General features: G+C 57.6%; 1 protein-coding gene across 1 annotated transcript; it reads right to left on the bottom strand.

Moving 5' to 3' along the window:
* Positions 1-462: 462 nt before the first annotated feature.
* Positions 463-15,354, bottom strand: GRIN2C (glutamate ionotropic receptor NMDA type subunit 2C). The gene is given in 14 exon segments (XM_053994706.1): positions 463-1,797; positions 1,799-2,202; positions 2,603-2,835; positions 3,345-3,532; positions 4,091-4,251; positions 4,462-4,691; positions 4,776-4,901; positions 6,216-6,369; positions 6,696-6,864; positions 6,980-7,191; positions 7,740-7,854; positions 8,430-9,025; positions 10,559-10,982; positions 14,994-15,354. Coding segments are annotated over 14 exon segments (4,335 nt in total). The 5' UTR covers positions 15,317-15,354; the 3' UTR covers positions 463-797.
* Positions 15,355-19,716: the final 4,362 nt, after the last annotated feature.

Below are 19,716 nucleotides of genomic sequence, written 5' to 3'. Positions count from 1 at the left end.
AGAAGAATTAAACCTGGCTCATTTATCACACATGATTTATGGCTCCATCAGCCTGAGAAGGTGGGAGGAATTTTTCCCTTTCTCATTCCCCACAGCACACCTTCCCGGGGCTGCTCTGCCGAGCTGGAGATCCCTGCCAGGCTGCCGTTTGCAGCCGTGACAGCATCACTCACTGACCCGAGCCCAGGGCCATCAGTGCCCGGCACCCCAAAGCCTGAGCAGGGGGCATGAACCCCGGCTCCAGTGCTCAGCTCCAGCCTCTGCACAGGCTGATGGCTCCTAATTAAACCCTCAGAGCAGTTCCCATTTTCCTTTTCCATCTTTCCCTTGCCGGTGGGGCGAGCCTGTGCCGCGGCTCAGCAGTAACGGGACACGGACGGGCGGGGGTGCACAGGACAACGAATATTCATGGGACTGCATGATGCCAAGGGTAGCCCCGGAGGATGGAAGAAGGGTCCCCAGGCAGCTGAAAATGTCTTTTTATTGACCTGGACATGGCGTTTGGAGTCCTTTGAATGAAACCAAAACGTGACGGCGAAACGGCGGCGATGCATTTGGCGTTCCCGATGCCAGCCCCACCTGTAGGGAGAACTTGACCCAGCATGTACCAGCCCTTGCCAGGCTCCTCTGACTCTCCCAAAGAGCGCACCGGGACCCGCCGAGCCGCTTGGAGCATCCCGCTGCCGGCAGTGCAGGACCCCGGGAGGCCGGAGCCTGGTCGGGAGCCGCTGGCTGGCCCGTGGGGATACCCGGGCAAAGGGCAGGCAGAGGGGTGCGGACACCCCCCTGTCCCCCCATCACACCTCCGACTCCAGGCTGGAGACCCGCCGCCAGGACCCGCCGGCGCAGGGACTCGCCACCCCTCGGGCCACCAGTGGGTCCCTCCTCTCTGCCCCCACCGCCCGCAGCAAGGCCAGCTCCCCACGCCTCCCACAGTCTCTGCAGGCGCTGTCCCAGCGCCCGGATCCCCGGTCACAGGGGTGCACCTCGGGGTGCTCCCGGGACGGCGCGGACCCCCGCGAGAGGCGTCTAGTGTAGAGGGGCAGGTTGGCGTAGGAGTTCATGCAGGCGTGGGGAGCGCACGCCGGCACGGTGAAGGTGGCACGAGGGTTTTGCCGGCAAGCCTCCCGGTAGGACGGCAGCCTGGTCACGGGCGAGCGCGGTGGCAGCCGGCCAGCGGCCTGCGGGCAGCGGGAGCCGCAGCCGCGGCCGGCCTCGGCTTCGGGGAAGAGGTCGGGCACATCGGCGCGGGCAGCCAGGCGGGGGGCCCCGCAGCGCCGCAGCCCCGCGGGTCGCCGCTTCTCGCCGCGCTCCCCGGGCGCCCTGGCCGAGCTCGCCCACCGACTCAGCTTCTCCCGCTCCATCACCGCCGCCTCCGGCCGCGACGGCTCGCCCCTGGCTCTGCAAGTCCTGGTGACTTTCGGGAAGGCTCCGCGAGAGCAGGATGGAAGCAGGAAGGCGCTGCCCACCTCCCGCTTCTTCTCCGCTGCCGAGAGCAGCCGGGGCAGAGTCCCTGAGCCCCCGTGTGCCCCGTCCCTCGGGAGCAAGGGCTTGTTTTGCAGCCGGTCCCCACGTCCCGACAGCCGCTTGTGCTCCCTGTAGATGTCCGGTGGTGGGAGGTCCCTGGGGGATGTGGGGGGCGGGAGGGGAGCCCCGACATGGTTTCCCACCAGCATCTGCTCCCCATAATCCCCTCCTGGGGACGTCTTCACCAGGAGGTGGGGGAAACCTGTGAGGGCTTCATCCCCTACACACCGAAACTTCAGGGGGTGTAGCAGGTGGGGGTGCTCGTTTTCCCCCTCTCCAGTTCTCCTCTCCGTGCAGACGGGAGTCCACGGGGACGGGCTGGGGCAGTGGCAGCCCCAGGGGAGCACCCTTGGGAGCGTAGGCTCTCCCCAGCCTCTCGGCAGGTTGTGGGCCAGAGGGGGGCCCCCGGTGTGCGCCGGTGCTGTTCTGCACCACGAGCTGAGGTGTCCTCAGGGAGAAGGTGGTCTGGAGGCGCTCGCTGTGGTTGCTCCAGTCCTCAATGGTGCGGGTGGCCTGCTCCAGTGAGCCGCCCACGCTGGCCGTTGTCACCATCTCTTTGGCCGCCTGCAGCATTTTCAGCACGTTGGCCTGGGCTGAGCTGGCAGTAACATCGGGTGTGGGTGCCCGCCCGGGGCTCGACAGGGTCTGCACCCCATTGAAGCAGCTGTAGATGCCCTGTGGGGAGAAATGGGGACCCCCCCCCCCATCGTCAGCAAGGTCAGTGGGGTCCTGCCCCCCTGAGCCCACCCTGCTGAGCTGAATTCATGCTGCTGAGTCTGAAGTAGCTTCAGAACACTAATGCCCCCTCCCCAGGATCCCCAGACATTGTCAACATGGGTGACACTATCCTCTATCACCCCTTTCCCCAGGGTTGCTGATAAGGATGTGGGGTCATTCCCAGGACTGAACCCTTTCCCCAGAAGCTGGCTTTTCTCACCAAGATCTCATATCAACAAGAACATCTCCAGTCCTTCCCATGCAGGTCAAAGGACAATGCCCACCAAGCCATGTCCATCTCTGTGACACCACGGAAAGACATTTACATCCCTCGAAAGCCCCTGTCAGCATCCCTCACCCTGCTGATGGCCAGGAGGAAGTCAAGCTTGTGGGACTTGGGTACGGAATGACGCAGCTTCCAGTAGACGAGGTGCTCCCAAGCGAAGACCAGCAGGCTCAGCCCCATGGCCACCAGCAGCATGTAGAAAACCCCAGCCATGTTGTCAATGTCCAGCTTGCTGCTCATCACCTCATTCTTCTCATTCTGGCAGATCCCTGACAGCCAAACTGTCTCCAGCTTCTGGGTCTCACCTGGGACATGCATAACAATGCAAGGAGTGAAAATCCACCCCTGGGAATTATCTTCCCAAGCACATCCCTGCCCCTTTCCACCCCACTGTGGGTGGAGGAGGATAAAGAGACCCCTGAGCTTCTGGAGCTGGAATCACCTAATGCTGCTGCTGCCATTGGCCTGAGAATCCCACCAGTCACTTGTCCTTCTCCAGGGTCCTCTCCTGACTCTGTTCCCCACCCATGTTCCAGCCAGCCATGCTTACTGTCCTCTTCCCAGGACCCTCAAATGTTGTGCACAGCCATCTCCAGGATTTTACAGTCCCAGAGGGAATGATACGCACAACATCCAGAGGATTTCATATCACCTGAAAGGAGCTGGTGAAATCCCTCAGTGCCATCCTGCCATGAGGATGTCAGCTGTGAAGGCTGCACAGGGTCTGAGGACCTGATTAACTGGGTTAATTTGCAGGGCAGGGGTGGGGTGAGGATGGGGACAGGGCTAAGGAGGAGCTCACACAAACACCCACCGTCTCCCAGGAACTGGAGCAGGGCCAAGTCAATGGCTCGTTTCCAGCGCGAGTCCTTCTGCAGGGCAATGCCATAGCCCGTGGTGGCAAACACCTTCCCACTGCCGATGGTCACCAGCTTGCAGCCCTCATCCTTGCCTGCCATGTAGTTGAGCACCGCCGCGTCGTAGATGAAGGCATCCAGCTTCCTGCCCCACCAACAGGAGGAAGGGTGAGGGGGGGTCTGAAAGCCCGTTAGTGGGGGAGAGCTGTGCCTATGTGGGGGGCTCTATCCCTTTCAGAATGCTGTAGCCCATCTGGAGGGGGTTCTATGTGCTCTGGAGTCCCTGACCCATCCTGGAGTTCTGTAACCACACTTGGAGGGGAAGTACCCAACCCTGGGGGGAGTTGTGTACCACTTGGTGGAGCCATGCCCCATCTGGGGTGAGTTGCATCCCTTTTGAGGGGAGCTGTATGAAGCTGTACCCCATCTGCAGCAGGTTGTGCCATGTTTGGGGGTCCTGTACTTCATCCAGGGAAGATGTACAGAGTCATACACTGTCTGGGAGAGCTGTACCCAGCCTGGGGGGCTCACATCCCACTATTGGGGGGGTTGTACTCCAGTTGAGAAATTCCATCTCCATCTGGGAAGTCCTGTACCCTATTCCAGGGAACCATAGTTATTTGGGGGTGCTGTATGTCATTTGGAGGAGCTCTGAGAGCCATACCCCATCTAGGGGGCCATACCCCATCTCAGGGAGCCATACCCCATTTTGAGGCTGGTGAGGGCGTCCTCCACAGAGCGCTGGTTGTACTTCACCATGTGTGTGTGCATGTCGGGGTAGTTGCTGCGGATGTTCCTCTCGGTGCTGCCATTGGGGACAGTGCCAAAGCGGAAGGGTGGATACTGCTCCTGTGGCCTCTGGAACTGCAATGGGGAGCCCCAGGGAGTGGCATCACGTGGTGCCCATGTCTTTCCATGTCCCTAGCATGTCCCCTCCCCGCAGCCAGCCCTCTACTCATGCACTCATGCCCAGCCAACTGGCAGTGATGTGTAGCTCCACACACATCACTGCCAGTAACTTCAAAAAGGGTTTTTTTGGGGGGGATTTTTTAGGGTTCCCACCCCAGTGATCACCTTCCTGTCACTCAGCCCCGACACAGTGTCAATGTACTGCTCCTGGATCATGAAGGCAGCCAGGTTGGCCGTGTAGCTGGCGAGGAAGATGACAGCGAAGAAGGCCCAGATGAGCACCATGATCTTGCTGGTGGTGCCCTTGGGGTTCTCGATGGGGACTGAGTTGTTGAAGACCAGAGCCCACAGCAACCACACGGACTTGCCAATGGTGAAGGAGGGACCTCCCGGCCCTGCAGGGACAGGGAACAGAGGGGAGAGTTGTCAGCCCAGCCAGGGACGTGTCCCTCCCACCCAGCTCCCACCTTCCCACTCACTCTTGCCGCTGGTGAGATTTTGGTTGTAGCCAACGGGGCTGAAATACTCGAACACGAAGACGGTGATGGCCACCACAGTGAGGCACATGACAAACATCATGACCCACACGGCTGGGCTGTAAGGCTCTGCAAAGCAAGTAGAACTTTGTGAGCCTCCAAGGACATCCCCTGGTCTTCTGAGGACTGCCAGGAGCCCTCCTGGATGGATGGGGCTCATCCTGAATATTGCCCCTTCTTGGAGAGGAGCTGGTGGTTGGCAGCACCATGGCCAAGCAGCTCCATGGGGAATATGGAGGGAAGGGGGTAGCTGCAGAGCTAGGGGATGCAGCCATGCTTCCCTGCCTAGACCAAATCAGGTTCTCACTAACAGGGAGATCTTTACAAAATACTATCCCATCCCCAGGGTCACTGCAGGAGGGTTTCCCACGGGATCCCAGGTTGTCCCCCATGATGGTTCTGGACACAGAACTGTGCCTGCATCAGGCACAGAACCAGCTCCCCAGCCCTGCTCAGCTCTGGGGAGAGCCCCCCGTGAGTGGTGACAGGCAATGAGCCCTTGTCTGCCCAAGAGGATCTGGGATGGAGCAGCAGAAGCACTGGGGATGCATCCGAGCCATCAACGTGCGGCCGCCGAGGTCCATTTATCAGCACGTCCTTCGCTGTCAGGGAGGAAAGGCCTCCCCTGATGGGGATGTGACTCACTAGCGCAGAGGCAGGAGACACGGGGACATGGGGACAGCAGACCCCGGCCCTGCAAAACCAGGGTAGGATGCTCTGTCTGTCCCTGGGGCTGGTGAAGGTGACCCTGCTTCCTTGGGAGTCTGGGCTTCATGGTGTGGCGGGGACAGGATGAGGAGGATGTGCCCAGGCTGATGGTCCCACCTTCTATGGCATCCCTAGCACCCACCTGCACCCTCCCCACACAAGAGCCCAGTGCCAGCTGAGCTGGGACATTGCTGCTGTGCCTTTGCCAAGAGCAGAGAGCCCTGCCCGAGCTGAATTTCTTGACGACATTGCCTCATCCTCCCCTTCCTAGGCTGCAGCTTTGCTGGTGTAAAACTCATTAAATAAAACTTTTAGCACTGGCAGTTTCCTACACTTGGCTTAACCACTGGCTGTGGTGACGGTGGCAGAGATGGGTCCTCAAAGAAGAGCTCCAGGCCGGTAAATCCTCCCACGTCCCCATCCTCTCTCCTCCACACAAAAAATGAAGAGGAGAAAACCACTGAGCCCAGCCTCAGTCTCCAGCTTCCATCTCCATAATAAAAGGATTATTCAGGCAGGGAAGGAAGAAGTCCCAAAGCCGACAGCACAATCTCCTTCCCTTATGATTTGGGCTTTTTTTCCTTGAAAGTTGTTAAAACTGAACGATATTTCCAATTTGCATTTGTAGGAATCATGGGATGAACCTGCAGAAAGACAGGGGGACACAGGGCTCACCCAGGAAAGCGGAGGGGGACACAGTGCCGTTGCTCCGGGCCACCATGACGCTGATGCCCGTCTCCACAAAGGGTACGGAGAAATCCACAATCTCAGACCGCTCCTCATTGATGGTGAGGGAGCCGATGGCCATGTCTGCACGCTTGTAGTACACCTGGAAAAGGGGCAGGTGAGCTTGGGATGGGCAGAGGCACAAGCAGAGGGACCCAGACCACTTTCCCCAGGCATTTCCTCATCTCCAGCATTTCCAGCCTTTATTTCTGCCTTAAAAAAAAAAAATTATCTTCCTAAGTGAGCAGTGGCACAACCTGCTGTAGGGTTGTTCATCTGACGACTCCTCCAGAGAGGAGCTCATGCCAAGCTGTCCCCTGCCTACAGTCCCACCACAAATGCCATCTTTACCAGGAAAGCCCCAGGTTAGGGGTGAGTGGTGCCCTCCAGGGAGTGTCAAAGCGGGGTCTGAGCCATGCCCATCCCTACCTCACCAATCATGCCGTTCCAGACCCCACGGACGATCTTGCCGTGTTTGCCATTGGTCACCAGGTAGAGGTCGTAGGAGAACTTCACTGCCTTGGCCAGTTTCTTCAGGATGTCGATGCAGAAACCTTTGCAACACAGCTTAGTGTAGGGATCCACAAGGCCATCACCACTGGAAACACACCAGGAAAGATGGGTTGGACCAAACAGAGATGCTCTGAGCACCCTGGACACCACGTGTCAAGAGAGTGGTGGCCAGAATTGCCCAGCTCCATGTCCCTGCTCACCTCTGGGAGGAGTTGGTCTGCTTGCGGCAGGGCACAGTGTTGCGCACGCAGACCCCTGTGCTGGGGTCCGTGTTCTCCACGATGACGAAGGGTCTCTCCTCCAGGGTGGCCACTGTCAGGTGGCGGTTGTCGACCACAGGCTGCATGAAGGAGCCATAGCGGGGCCACACCGGGTATTTCATGTGGATGATGCCTTTCTCCCACTTGCCCACCTGCCCCCAAGGGAGAGCACATGGTCACCCCAGTGAGGGGCTCTGGGAGGTCACACATGATCCCATATCCATCCTCCCACCTTTGGGGCTTATTCATTGGGAGCCCCATCTCAGCATCCCTTTCCCCACACACCCCTGGACCATGGGGTGAGGTGTTTCCTCCTGAGCCCCAAGCTTCACACTCAGGTGAGTACAAACCTGGCCAAACTTTACCCAAAATACTTTCAAACTACAAAAAAACCCTCCATGCATCTTGTTTCAGGTCTGGGTGTTTGGCTGCTGTTATCCAGAAGTGGGCATCTGCATTTCTGACTTTTTTTGACCTTATCAGCCAAACTGCAAGGAAAAACTGACAACTCCTGCAAGAGCTTTGGTGCTCATCATTGCTGCAAATCCTCACCATGGCACCATGGGTATTTTTGGGGCTAGCCATGGTTTTGCATGGTACAATCCACCTCAGGATGGGACCCCAGCCTGTGCACGATCCCAGGCTCACCCTGCCCAGCCAGCCCACAGTGTGCCCATTTCAGGGGGCCTGGGGGTCCTACCATCTCCCAGAGCCGGTGCTGGTTGAGCGTGATCACCACCATGGTGGGCTTGACCAAGTAGCCACCTTCATTGAAGGAGAAGTCCCTGTGCTCCCATGTCACATTGAGAAGGTGCCTGGTGGGACACAGAGCCTGTAAGCCATTGGCTGTGCGGCCCTGCACTGTGCAGCCCTCTTCCTCCTCTTCCTCCTCCTCCTCCTCCTCCTCCTCCTCCTCCTCCTCCTCCTCCTCCTCCTCCTCCACCTTCAGCGAGGCTGCCACAGGTCACATGGAGACATGTACAGCTGAGAGGTGGGGACCAGCTTTAACCCCCATGCAAGGGGCAGAGGGGAGCTGGAGAAAGCCCTTCTAGCACGGAGGCACCAAGGATGATGGCCCACTGCAGGGCTGAGCATGCACAGACTGCCAAAGCAGCCCTGAGGTGCCACAGAGCTATGATAGCCCCCCTGAGACCCCCAGGAGTCCTGGGTTGCCAAGAAACATGGGAAAAGGCAAGGGACATGCTGGGAGATCTCTGGGGAGATGCTCCAGGAGAATCCCAGCTGAGAGACATGGACTAACAGCTGTAGCCCTCAGTGAGCACCATCCTTGCTGCTTGCCAGCTCCATCCCCCTCCTCCCCTGCCCTTTCCCTCACCTTTTCCCCACTCCTCCCATTTTACACCCACCCCAGGGGGTCCCCAATCCTTACCGGTAGAAGCTTGTGTTGGTGGCAGTGGTCCTGGTGGGGGTCCAGCAGTCCCGCCCTACCTCTGGAAGGTAGCCATGGGCACGGAAGAAGCTGGCTGCCCCCATGGCAATGATGGCCACGCCATCCCGCACCTTCTGCCGCAGGCTCAGCTTCCAGCTCTCCGTCACCACGCTGATGAGGCCAACTGGGAAGGAGGAGGGTGGCACCTCCATGTTGCCCACTGTCATGCTGGGCACGATCCAGATGTATCCTGGCCCCACAAGCCCAGCTTGTTCTGCCATGGAGAAGAGATACTCGGCCTCCTCTCGGGAGCAGTAAACAATGAGGACCTGGGCATCAATCTGGCGCAAGAGCCGCTGCGTCCTGGAGCTGCTCTGCTCCTGGCTCATCTCAAAGGTGAGCACCTCTTGCAGCTCCCAACCAAAGTAGCTGGCATCCGTGAAGGAGCGGATGACATCCAGGAAGATGTTGTAGCCTGGGTAGAGGCTGGTGATGACAGCAAAGGAGCCCCAGTCGTATTCCTCCAGCACCTTGAAGATCACCTGAATTTGCTGCTCGATGGAGACACCCAACTGCAGGAAAGCTGATCCAGGCTCCTGAGGGAGGAGAGGGATCAGGGTCTGCTCTGGCATCATGATCCAGTTCTCATGCACCCATGCAAGCCTCCTTGAATTTGCCATCATGAAAAGTTCAAGATTGCCATGAACCAGTGTGGTCCATGGGCTGGAGACACCCAAAATCAGACTAATACTCCTCCAAATAACTTTACCCCATGCAAAGGGTCAGCTCCTGCAGCCTCACATCTATTTCTTAGCATATTGACCAAAAATGTCTCCATCCTCCAAAGGAGATCATCAATTTCTTCTTAAACCAGGAGATGGAGGTGGGTGAGAGCTCTGCTAGGAGCATAAATCCCATCCCTGCTCCATCTCACTACCTGCAGCCAGAGCCTCTGTGGCTCCTTCCCTCCCGTTCCACCTCCCTGGCCATCTGGCCTCTCATTAGCAAACCTTAATTGCTCTGATTCTGTCTTAAATGATTCAGGGAATGGAAGTTGCCGAAGGTCACGTGCAGGCAGCAGGTTTTGCCACCTAGCCCCTCTCCACCTCCAGAGAAGTAGTTTGGGGTGAACCCCAGAGAATCCTAGACAGGGAGGAGGAGATAGATCCCTCCACTGACCCCAGAATATGCAACCCCTGGAGAAAGCTGCAGAAAATCATCCAGACTGCAAATCCATGGATATTTTTCCATTACTCTGGGCTCCATCTGAGCCCTCTACCCCCACCTGAGTCCACTGCATCAACCAGAGCTTATTGCCACCCACCCACAATGAGCTTGAGGTGCTCCATGAGCACCAGTGAGTACAGGCAGGGCTGTGGGGGTGCAATCCAGGGGGATTAGACCCCAAACCGCTATGCAAGAAAAGCACAACATCTGCTCCCTGAAGGATCAGATCTCCAGCAGGATCTCCAGCCACAGGAAAGAGCAAGCACTGAAACCACTCCAGCACCGAGGCCAGTCAGGCTGGGATGAGCTGCTATGAGATAACCCAGATCTCCATGCCCAGGACCCTCCAGCCTGGCTCCAGCTCTCCCTGCCACCAGCAGTTCCCAGCAGGCAGGTGACAGTAACTGACAGTGTCTGATGCCAGTGAGGAGCAGAGAAGACAGAAATCCTGTATCAGCCATGGTGCACCTGGGATCACCACCACAGCTGAGCAAGGCTTCTTCATGCTGCCCACACAGCCATTCCAGGGCTGGATCCAGCCCCAGCAGGGTGGGAGGAAGATAAGGTTGTGATAAACCTGCTGCTGCCCCAGTAGCCGCAGTGCCACCAACCCAGCATCCCATGGTGGGCACAGGAAGCAGCACACCAGGGAAGGTCCTTCCACTGGGTATTGAGGTCGTCTCCCATATCCCATTTAACAGGGCCCCTCCTGGAAGTCCCCACCATGTCCCACTACCCCAATTGGCCACACTGCCACAGCCACTGATCCACCATTCCTGCCCCTGATCCCAAAGCTGCAGTCCAGCAGCTCCTCTGTCCTCCAGCATTCCACATCCCTTACCTATGCCACTCTAACAGTTCCTCATTTCTCTCATCCCCCCTGGAAATACTGAGTACCTCACCTTTGGGGTCAGGACCACTGCAGACCCACCACTGATGCTGATGATGGGGATCTGGGTCTGGGAGGAGATGAAGTCAAGGATCTGGGCCACGGCCTCCGTGCCCACGTTGTCTTCAAAGATGATGCCGTGGATCTTGTGGCCGGCAAGGATGTCGCAGATCTGGGTGAGGAGGGTGCTGGGGTTGGTGTTGTTGACGACAACAGTGATGGGGTGGATCTCCAGGGGCATGTCCAGGAAGCTCTGGGGGCTCAGGCGGGAGCGGATGTGCAGGGGGTAGGACGTGCCCCCAAACACCACAGCCACGTTGACCACCGGCTCCTCAGCACCCGGCAGCAGGATGTCCGTGAAGGCAGCCGAGCAGCCCAGCACCATCGACAGTAGCAGAGCGTGCGCTGGGGCTCTGCCCATGTCCACCAGCATGTCCCTGCCAGCACAGCACACAGCCCCTCGCATCTAGCCTCACACCAGGACCCCCAGCCCCGCTCGCCCCAGCCCTCCCCACTACCCTGGGGCATCACCATTGAGGGTTGACCCCAGAGAACGAGGGGACCCTCATCCCTTGGACACTGGATGTGCTGAAGGAATGACTACAGGGTTGTACTCACCATCCACTGTACACCTCAGTGCTGTGTCATTTGTCTCCAGTCTTATCAACCACTAACCCTTTACAGCCAGTCCCTGCTTCCCACCACCACCCTGTCCTCATCTCACCATCACCACCTCCCACCCCATCCAAAAGCCATCACTGCTACACTGGTCCATGTCATCCCTTCAGCAAGGGACAGGGACAGCTGCAAGAGATGCCAGGAGGGGCTGGCAGCTCTTTGGTGCCTCTCTCTGCAGCAGACAGCCACCTTCAATATTCAAAGGCTTTGCCCTTGAGGGATGGTTCAGCCCTGCACCCTGCTTGTTGAGATTTTATAAATCTCAACAGTCACTGAAGTAGCTGGTACCCTGCCTCTCCTGCTGCCTGTCTGCTGCCCATCACCCTACTTCAGCCCCTTCTTTGCCACAAAATCCCAACCAATGCACCTATCTGGCTCCATATCTCCATTTTTCCCCTCCAAGTTTTCCACAGCATCCTTCAGCTTTCCTTCTTCTTCTCTTTACCCTCAGTGTGTGTCCCCTGCTGGCAGTGCCCACCCCGATGGGACACCCTTTACACTGTGTCTGTGCTGGATGCACCCCAAATCCAGGCTCTCAGGGGCTGTTTGGGCACATCTTCCCTGCCAGGTCCCCAGTTCCCCACTGCAAGTGGGTGCTTACGCTGCAGCAGTTGAGGTCACAGTCCCCTGAAGCAGGACACATCCCTGCCCACAAAGATGCACCCCTGTGCTGGAGTTCACTTCTCAGAGACCACCAGCAAAACCAACCTGTGGCCAGGGGTATCCAAGCCCCCCTGAGCCCCATTTCCCCCAGAGCAATCACCCTTGTGCCAAGCGGGGCAGCAGGGAGGGGGACAAGCAGCCCTCCACAGTGGCACCTTATGTCCCCAACACACCAGTATTGCTTCATGCAGCAAGGTGCCAGCTGGTGCTAAGAAATGTCACTTGCAATTAAAAGCTGCTGTTGCTTAATGTGTCTCCAGCACAGCCTGATGCTCCTCTCACTGAGTCCCGGCTGGTTTTGGGGTCTGGGCTGCCCCGATGACCTGCACCCCAACACTCCTCCATGCCGTAGTCACGGCCATCCCTTCAGCACACTGCAAAAACATTACCAGCCTGTTGGACTGAAAATGCAGGATATAAATCCAACAGCTGCTGGACTGGGCACCCTGCAAGAGCTGCTCGGTGCAGATTTGAGCACTGGGGCTATTCCCTCCAGGGAACACAAAAGACACATTTCCCTCCTGTACCCCATGGCTACCAGGAAGTCTTGGGCACCTGTCTGGGCACTGACACTCACTAGGCAGCATCTCTCTTAACTGGCTGAGTTTCTTCAGGGAATCATCCACCCCCAGGGGGTTCACTCTACCTGACTGCATCTCCCACCCCACTCCACATCACAGCTGGTGGAGCTGCAGGAACCACAACGGCACACCGATGGCCGCAGCCAGGGCCCCTTGGCCAGAGAGGGCAGCAGGTGAGTCATGCCATGCTGGCAGCGTCCCATGCTCCGGTACGGCCAACTCAGTGGCAGGGCAGCCTGCACTGCCTGCTCCTCACTGTGAATTCCCAAGTATTTTTAGTCCTGTGATAAATAATTCATCGGGAATCAAGCATCAGCTACCCAAGCAGAGAGTAAGGGGAGCGATACGCCATCCAAAACAAACAGAACCATCCTGCCAGCAGCACTGCCCGTCTGAGCCCTCCTCAAGGACGTTTAAATATACTCTAGGCCCTTGTGGTGATTGATTTGGTTTGCTTGCGCCAGCCCTGGCACCTCATCTACTCCAGGACCTTATCCTCCTCTTCCTCAACTCAGCTCTTGCCTAAGCTTGGGAGCCTCTTCCAGTACCGAGTAATCCAGGCACAGAACAATGGTTGTCCCTTGCAATGCCAATCTCTGTCACCCCCTGCTCCTGGTTGTGACTGGGGACAGGGTTGAGCAATCTGGTTTTCTCTGGACCAAGTCGCAGGTGGAAAATATCCCCATCCCTCAGAGCTGAAATGCAATGGCAGCAGCAGAGGAGAGGTGGGCATGGGCTCATCCCATTGTTCAGCCAGTGCTGAGACAACCAGGGCAATGAATTTCCATCCTTCCCAGGAACCTGGTGCCACCATGCAGAGTCAGGCTGGCTCACAACAACCTTTGGTGGACATGGGGCTCTCCAAAATGGCCAAATTTGGGAGGCCAAGGGCAACCAGCTCCCCCAGCCCAGCTAACATCATGCGTTTCCAGCACATTGTTTCTCCTACTGAGCTAGAGGGGTACAGGAGAATTTTGGGGTTCTTTGGGGGGCCTGACAGATTGCAGGAAAGTGGTGGGGGCTGAGGAGAAACCAAGCCCATTCCGGAGCTACTGCCACAGCTGGGGCTGCTCTTGGGCTCAGCACAACATAGCAAAGCCCCTGCCAACTTCAAAGAAAACCCACATTTTCCAACCCCTTGTAGGAAACACTGCAGAATTGGTCCCTCGGGAGAAAGACTTTCCCAAAAGGGAGGTTTTCTAGCTGGGTGAAGGGCCAGTGGCCAGTCAGGATCAGGAGGAAGGTGGCTATGGCCAGGAGCCTGGGCAAAGCAATGCCACCTCCTGGCAGCCTCCCCAAGGACCAGAGGACACCACAAAGCTCCTTGGTGGCTTTGGCACTTGTATTTTGTTGCTTTGGGGTAGTTTTGAGCAGGTTAACCACCTTCTTAGGTACAACTTCCCCTGGTGCACCAAACTCACAGAAACCTTGTGCTAAAGGCACCAATAGAATCCTTACCTCTCACCAGACCGTGAAATGCCATTTTAATGCAACAGGGAAAGTTTGCTCCTCATTTTAAACCTCCTTTTTTGCCCTCACTCTTTTCTCTGCTCCAAGAGAGTGAGAGCTCATGCAGATATTTTGACCTCGGTAATGGGAAAAATAAAATTCCAAAATGCAAAATATCGTTCAGGAAAGAGAAACCTTATGTCCCCAAAAAAAGCCTTCGATCCTGAAATCAGAGGGAAAACACAGCCTGTGCCGGGGGATGGGGAACTGCTGCTGATGGACGGAAAGGACAGAGCAAAGCCAAACCTGATGGAAGCCATTTGGGGAGGAGAGGGGGCACAGAGGAGGGCACCGGAATGTGCCAGGGCTTGTCATTGCCCCAATAGTGACATCTCTGTGAAGCAAGGAGACCTCGATGAAGCCCTTCAGAAGGGGAGAAAGCAGCAAAACCTCCTCAAAGACAACTCATCAACATCCTTGTCCCCATTTCGGGGGGGGGGTGGCTCGGGACAGAGAAGCACTGGCAGCCCTCCGCAAGTACCGTCTCCTTTCAACCTTCATCTGTCACCACCCGGCATCACCCTCCTCTTCCTCATCACCCTCCCCTTCCTCGCCCGCACCTCCGACAGCAACAGTTGCGGGTCGGGGGCTGCGGGCCGGGGCGATGGTGAGGGCCCTACACACGCACGCACCGAAACGCAGCTTAAAAAGGTCGAATATGGATTAACCAAAAATAAACGCCAAGTGTCCTGCCTGCCGCTGGGTTATGCAAGGTGGCGGCGGGGGACACAGGGCTGGTGCCACCCAGGGAGGTCTCCTCAATTTTTCCTTCCACCCAGTCCCCGCAAAGCCCCTCAGAACAGCGCCCAGGATTAAGGCTCATTTCTGTCCCGCGCCCGGGATCGGGAACTGGAGCTCTGGGGATGCGGGGTGATGCTGAGGTAGGGGAAGACGGACAGCGAAAACTCCCACCCCAGAAAAAACAGCCGCCTCATCCCTAAAAGTTGCTGGCGGCGGTGGCGGGGCGGCAGCGGAGCCCGTCGGGCCCCGGATGCCCCCAACCCGCCCGGTACTTACGGAACCGCCGCTGCTCGGTGCCTACATGCCCCGCGGCTCCGGCGGGGCTCGTCCCACCGGGGGTTCGGTTCTTCCAAAGCTTCTCCTCCTGCGGGGCAGCCCCTCGGGGCAGGGTCGGCCCCCGCCGCGGCTGACGGGGGGCTCCGGCGGCCGCCGTCGGTCCCGGCTCGTCCTTGGCGGCGGCGGCGGCGGCGGCTCTGCAGCGGCGGCTGGAGGCAGGGACGGGAGCGGAGGAAGGAGGGAGCGGGAGCGGAGCGGGTGTGCACGGGGGGGGGGCCCGGTGGCAGCAGGTGTCTCGGCGACCTCCGAGCCCCGGCAGCCATCTCCCCCCGCCCCGGGACCGGCGGGGCTGCCCGGGCGGGACGGTCGGGAGGAGCGCGGGGGAGGGATGCGGGGATGGAGGCTGGGGGGAGCCCGGGGGCGGTGGAAGGACAGGACGTGTGTCCTCCCGCCTCGCCGCAACTTCGGGGCTGGCCGCCAGCCCCAGTGGAAGGGGGGGAACGTGGGACAGACAGTCCTCCCTCCAGAAACTGGCCCGCCTCTCCTGGCACCCGATGCCCGAGAAAGAAGGGGCTAAAACCCCCTCTTTTCCTTCGCCTCTCTCCTCCATCTCCAGGAGGGAAAACCCATGGTAAAATGGCACAGACTTCCTCTCTGGGCAGTGCCCGTCCCTAGCCCTGGTGAGGGCTGGAGGAATGCGGTTGGACTCATTCCCTCCCTCCAATGTCTTCCACCCCTTTGCTGATTGAACTGGTGGATAGTGGCCAGATGCCCACCATGGTGCCCCCCAGCCGGTGCAGGACAGCCTCAGGGTCCCCATCGGTCACAGGGAGGGGGGTGACACTGAGCAAAGCCCCCGCAGGCAGCAGCATCCTCCAGCTGTCGCCAGTATTAAAGAATCAGCTGATCCCGCAGCACTGGTTTAGAGCAAGCTAGACTGGGGGACGGGATGGGGCGGGGGGGAGGGTAGAAAAGGGGAGGGATACAGTAAAGGAAGGGGGGAGATAGGCAGGGGCCCTGCTGGGGCTCCTTGTCCCCAGGTGCTGTCCACTCTGCCCCAAAATGAGCCAGTGGTTGCAGGCAAAGGGACTATGGCTCTAGCAGGACCTGGCAGGAGTTAGAGCTCAACTCAGTCCCCACTGTGGGGGGAAGATTCTCCCAAACCTCCCCATGTCCTGGCTCAGAGCCACCAAAACACTGGGCACCACCCCAAGAGCACTTGCCCTCTCCAATGGAGCCAGGTGCCAGCAGTGCCCGTGCCCAGGCACTGCCCTTCTGCCTTCCCCAGGGACAGATGCCTGGCTCAGGGACAGGGCCACCCAAATGGGTTGGATGTTAGGCGTCTGCCACCCGGGCTGGCACTGCAGCCACTTGCAACAGCATCCTTGTGGCTGCTGGGCTTGGAGAGCCTGTTTCCAGAGAGGTTTCAGCTTGCCTAAAAACCTTCTGTCTGTGCTTAGCCATGAGCTGCCTGAGGCAGGACTTCCACACACCATCCCTGGTCCCTGGTCCCTGAGACAGCCTGGCCACCTTCTGCCCAGGTGCTGTGGGTGCCTTTGGGGCACCTCGGGGGTGGAAAAGGTACCAAAAAAAAAAAAAAAAAAAAAAAGGAGAAATGCATCTAGGGCTACATTTTAATCCCTGTAAAGCAGCACCCGCTCTCTGCAGGAGAGTTCAGCCAAATCTCTGAGGCTGCTGCAGTGCAAGGGCTCAGGGCAGTGGGGGATGCAGGATCTGTCCTGTCCTGGGTACCTGCCTGCCACGTCCTGCTCCCCCAGCCTCAGGCTGCCCACCTCTGCCTGATTCTCACAGCACTGTCCGCTCTCTTGCCCAGAGATTTAAGGGTTGGCAACAGGTCCTCGACACCTCAAATTCTTCTCCCAGGTCGACAAAAGGGCCGATCTTGGGTTTAAGAAGGCAGTGGCTGCATTTAACCCTTTCTGCTGCCTTCATGATCTGGTGTGATAGAGCCTGTGGGACCAGCTTTCCAGGGATCTGGTCCTTTGGGGCTGGCATAGAAGCACTGAGCGGTTTCCATACCATTATTACTCCTCCAGCAGCTCAGGGTCTTCATTTATATCTCCCAGGACTGGCTGCTCCATGGACTGGATCCCTCAGAGGGTCTTGGCTCACAAATATTTCCCAGCAGAGCTTCCAGGTGGATTGAGGGGAGTGCAGCAACCCCATACCTGGGACAATACCCAGCTCCACCATTACATCCATGACTCCCCAGCATTCCCATCCCATGGCGCATTTAACCCCCATCACAGCCCAATCCCCACAGACACAGAGATAACCCCAAGTCTGGTCCACCACTGGGCACAGATGGAAGGTGTCTGGAAGCGGGGACAAGCAGTGGAGGGCAAGGATTGGTGGTGACACTTTCATGCCAGGCCCCCCAGCCACACCTCCTCTCCATTGAGTCCCAGTGGCTCGCAGTGAGCAACTGCCCTGAGAACCCAACTGCAGTTTTGCAGTTTTCCTGGCAAAGTCCTTCAATGCCTGAAAAACAAAACCCCCAGCATTTTTCTCTGGGAGAAGGCAGTGAGTTTCCAAATCCAACCTGCTGCTGGGTCTGGGTCACCAGACATGATGCAGCTTGTGGGGGCTGTTCTGCATCATCAAAATAATTTATTTGTGCATTTAAACACCTAATGTCCTTTCTATATTAAAAAAAAACAAAAAAAAAAAAACCAAAAAAAAACAAAAACCAAAAAAAAACGAAACAACAAAGTGCCCTGATGGCTACAAAGGTCCAGGTTGAAACAGAAGCACCACCGGCACCCCAGGATGAGGCCCACAACTCCAGGAAATGCAGCTGCACTTTTCCTCTTACTTCCCCAGCTCCTTAGTGCTACTCTCTCAGGGGATGCTGTGCCCTCTTTGCCCAGTTTTTGGGGCTGGGTGGGGACAACATAGGTACCAAGTGCCTTTCCCACCTTCATCCTCCCCCTTCCCACTGCTGTGGTAGTGGCCCAGTGTGTGACCCTTGGCATCCCGGCTGGTCCCTTAACCATGGCATGGTCCCAGCAAAAGGGAGCTCAGGCAGCTTCTCCATCGCCTTGTTACCTTTGCCTGGCATCTGCTCTTGCGGGAGGCTCTGTAAGCAGGTTGATAAATGCAAGGCATGGTGCTCTGACAGCTCCTGGTGTGCAGCCACCTCCTGCAGGAAAGAGCTCACTGGCATCCAAGCTGAGGGAGCAAGGAGAATGTGGAAGGCTCATGTTGGGATCCTGATGTTTGTCCAGGTTTGCACTGGCCCACCCAGGCCAACATCAGTCAGAGAAGTGCCCTGGGCTCCATGCAGACTCCTCAGAGCGCACTGCAACCCCACTGGCATCTCACATGCTAAACTGGGGTAAAGCCCCACATCCTGCCCCAGCCCCCTCCATTCTGGCTCCCCAGAACTCCAGCCTTGCAGAGCTCCTGGGAACCCCCACTTCCAGCATAAACCTACACCCCAGACCCTACTCAAAGCACCCACCCCCAGCCAGGAGAGCAGCACACCAAGACTTTGGTATCTCCAGCTCTGCGAGGCAAACCCCAGCATCAGCCTCCTGTCCCTGGGAGAAAATCGGTGTAAGGTTTCTAACCCATGTGCGTCCTAGACCAGTATTTGGGGAAGGAGAGGACCCTGCATCTGTGCACTGCCAGCACAAAGCCAGAGCTGTCCCTGGAAAGGTAGGGTGGCATCTGGGTGACACAGCCCTCTTGGGCTGTCCCCACAGGCATCTGCACCCTGCTAATGGCATCTGACATCAGATGCCCACAGGTCCCTCTGCCAGAGCTGAGTCTTGCAGGTGACACTTGTGACACATGGGATTTGGCCATAGACCTACACCCATTCCCTGCCCTGCATTCATCCTGGAACTGCATCCATCTCAGTCCTTCCTGTTGGCTGCCAACCTCTCCTTCCCAAGAGGTCTGGTCAAAAATTAAGAAGGTCTGAGCCCAGGTGCTCCTATTCCTGTCCCTGTCCTGTTGGGTCTCACTTAAGATGTAAACATAGGCGTAGATCATCTTCCTCCACGCTGTGCCACCTTGAGCTGCCAGGGCCACCCCTCCTTCCCCAACTCCCCTGTCTGCTCCATCCCCCAGAGAATTCAGGGCTTCAGTGCTTAAATAATCACACAGAGCTGGCCGATCTTGGATCCCAGCTGCCATAAAAGCAATGAAGGCAGAGAGTGGAGCAAGGAGAAGGGCGGGACAGAAGTCACGGGGATGGTGTTGTGCATGGTGCATGCCTGGCACAGATCCGGTGCAGCTCCAATCTGGCACAGCTCCGCTGTCACCATGTCCTACCCTCACAGTAATTAAGGGAGCAAAAATAAACAGGGATGGTTTTATCCCTGCAGGGTTAATTGCTCCCCCTGGGGTGGCATGTGCCTGCCCCAGAGGTTGGGAATGAGGCAGACAAAGCTGCTGGAAATGGAAATTTTCCAGGAAGGATGAAAACCACTTCTTTCTGGGGTGTAACCAGCCATCACCCGCCAACAACTTTATTTGCTGCTGTCGTATCCCTAAATAACTCTTGGAAACAGCTGCTTGGAGTTTGCATCTCCTACACCTCTGCTCCTCTCTTGACCTTGAGAAATGGGCTCATGCCCAAAGTCATTCATCCCAAGCAGAGGGAAAACATCTGGACTTGCAGCACCACTATCTGACCCTGTACAACTCTTCAACCATGAGCAAGACTTTGGCAAGTGCAGAACAAGGCTGGGTC

This window comes from Vidua macroura, chromosome 19, assembly GCF_024509145.1.
Source record: "Vidua macroura isolate BioBank_ID:100142 chromosome 19, ASM2450914v1, whole genome shotgun sequence".
Classification (NCBI taxonomy): Eukaryota; Metazoa; Chordata; class Aves; order Passeriformes; family Viduidae; genus Vidua; species Vidua macroura.
The sequence above is the reverse complement of the archived record's forward strand: the minus strand, read 5'-3'. Positions and strand labels throughout refer to the sequence as shown.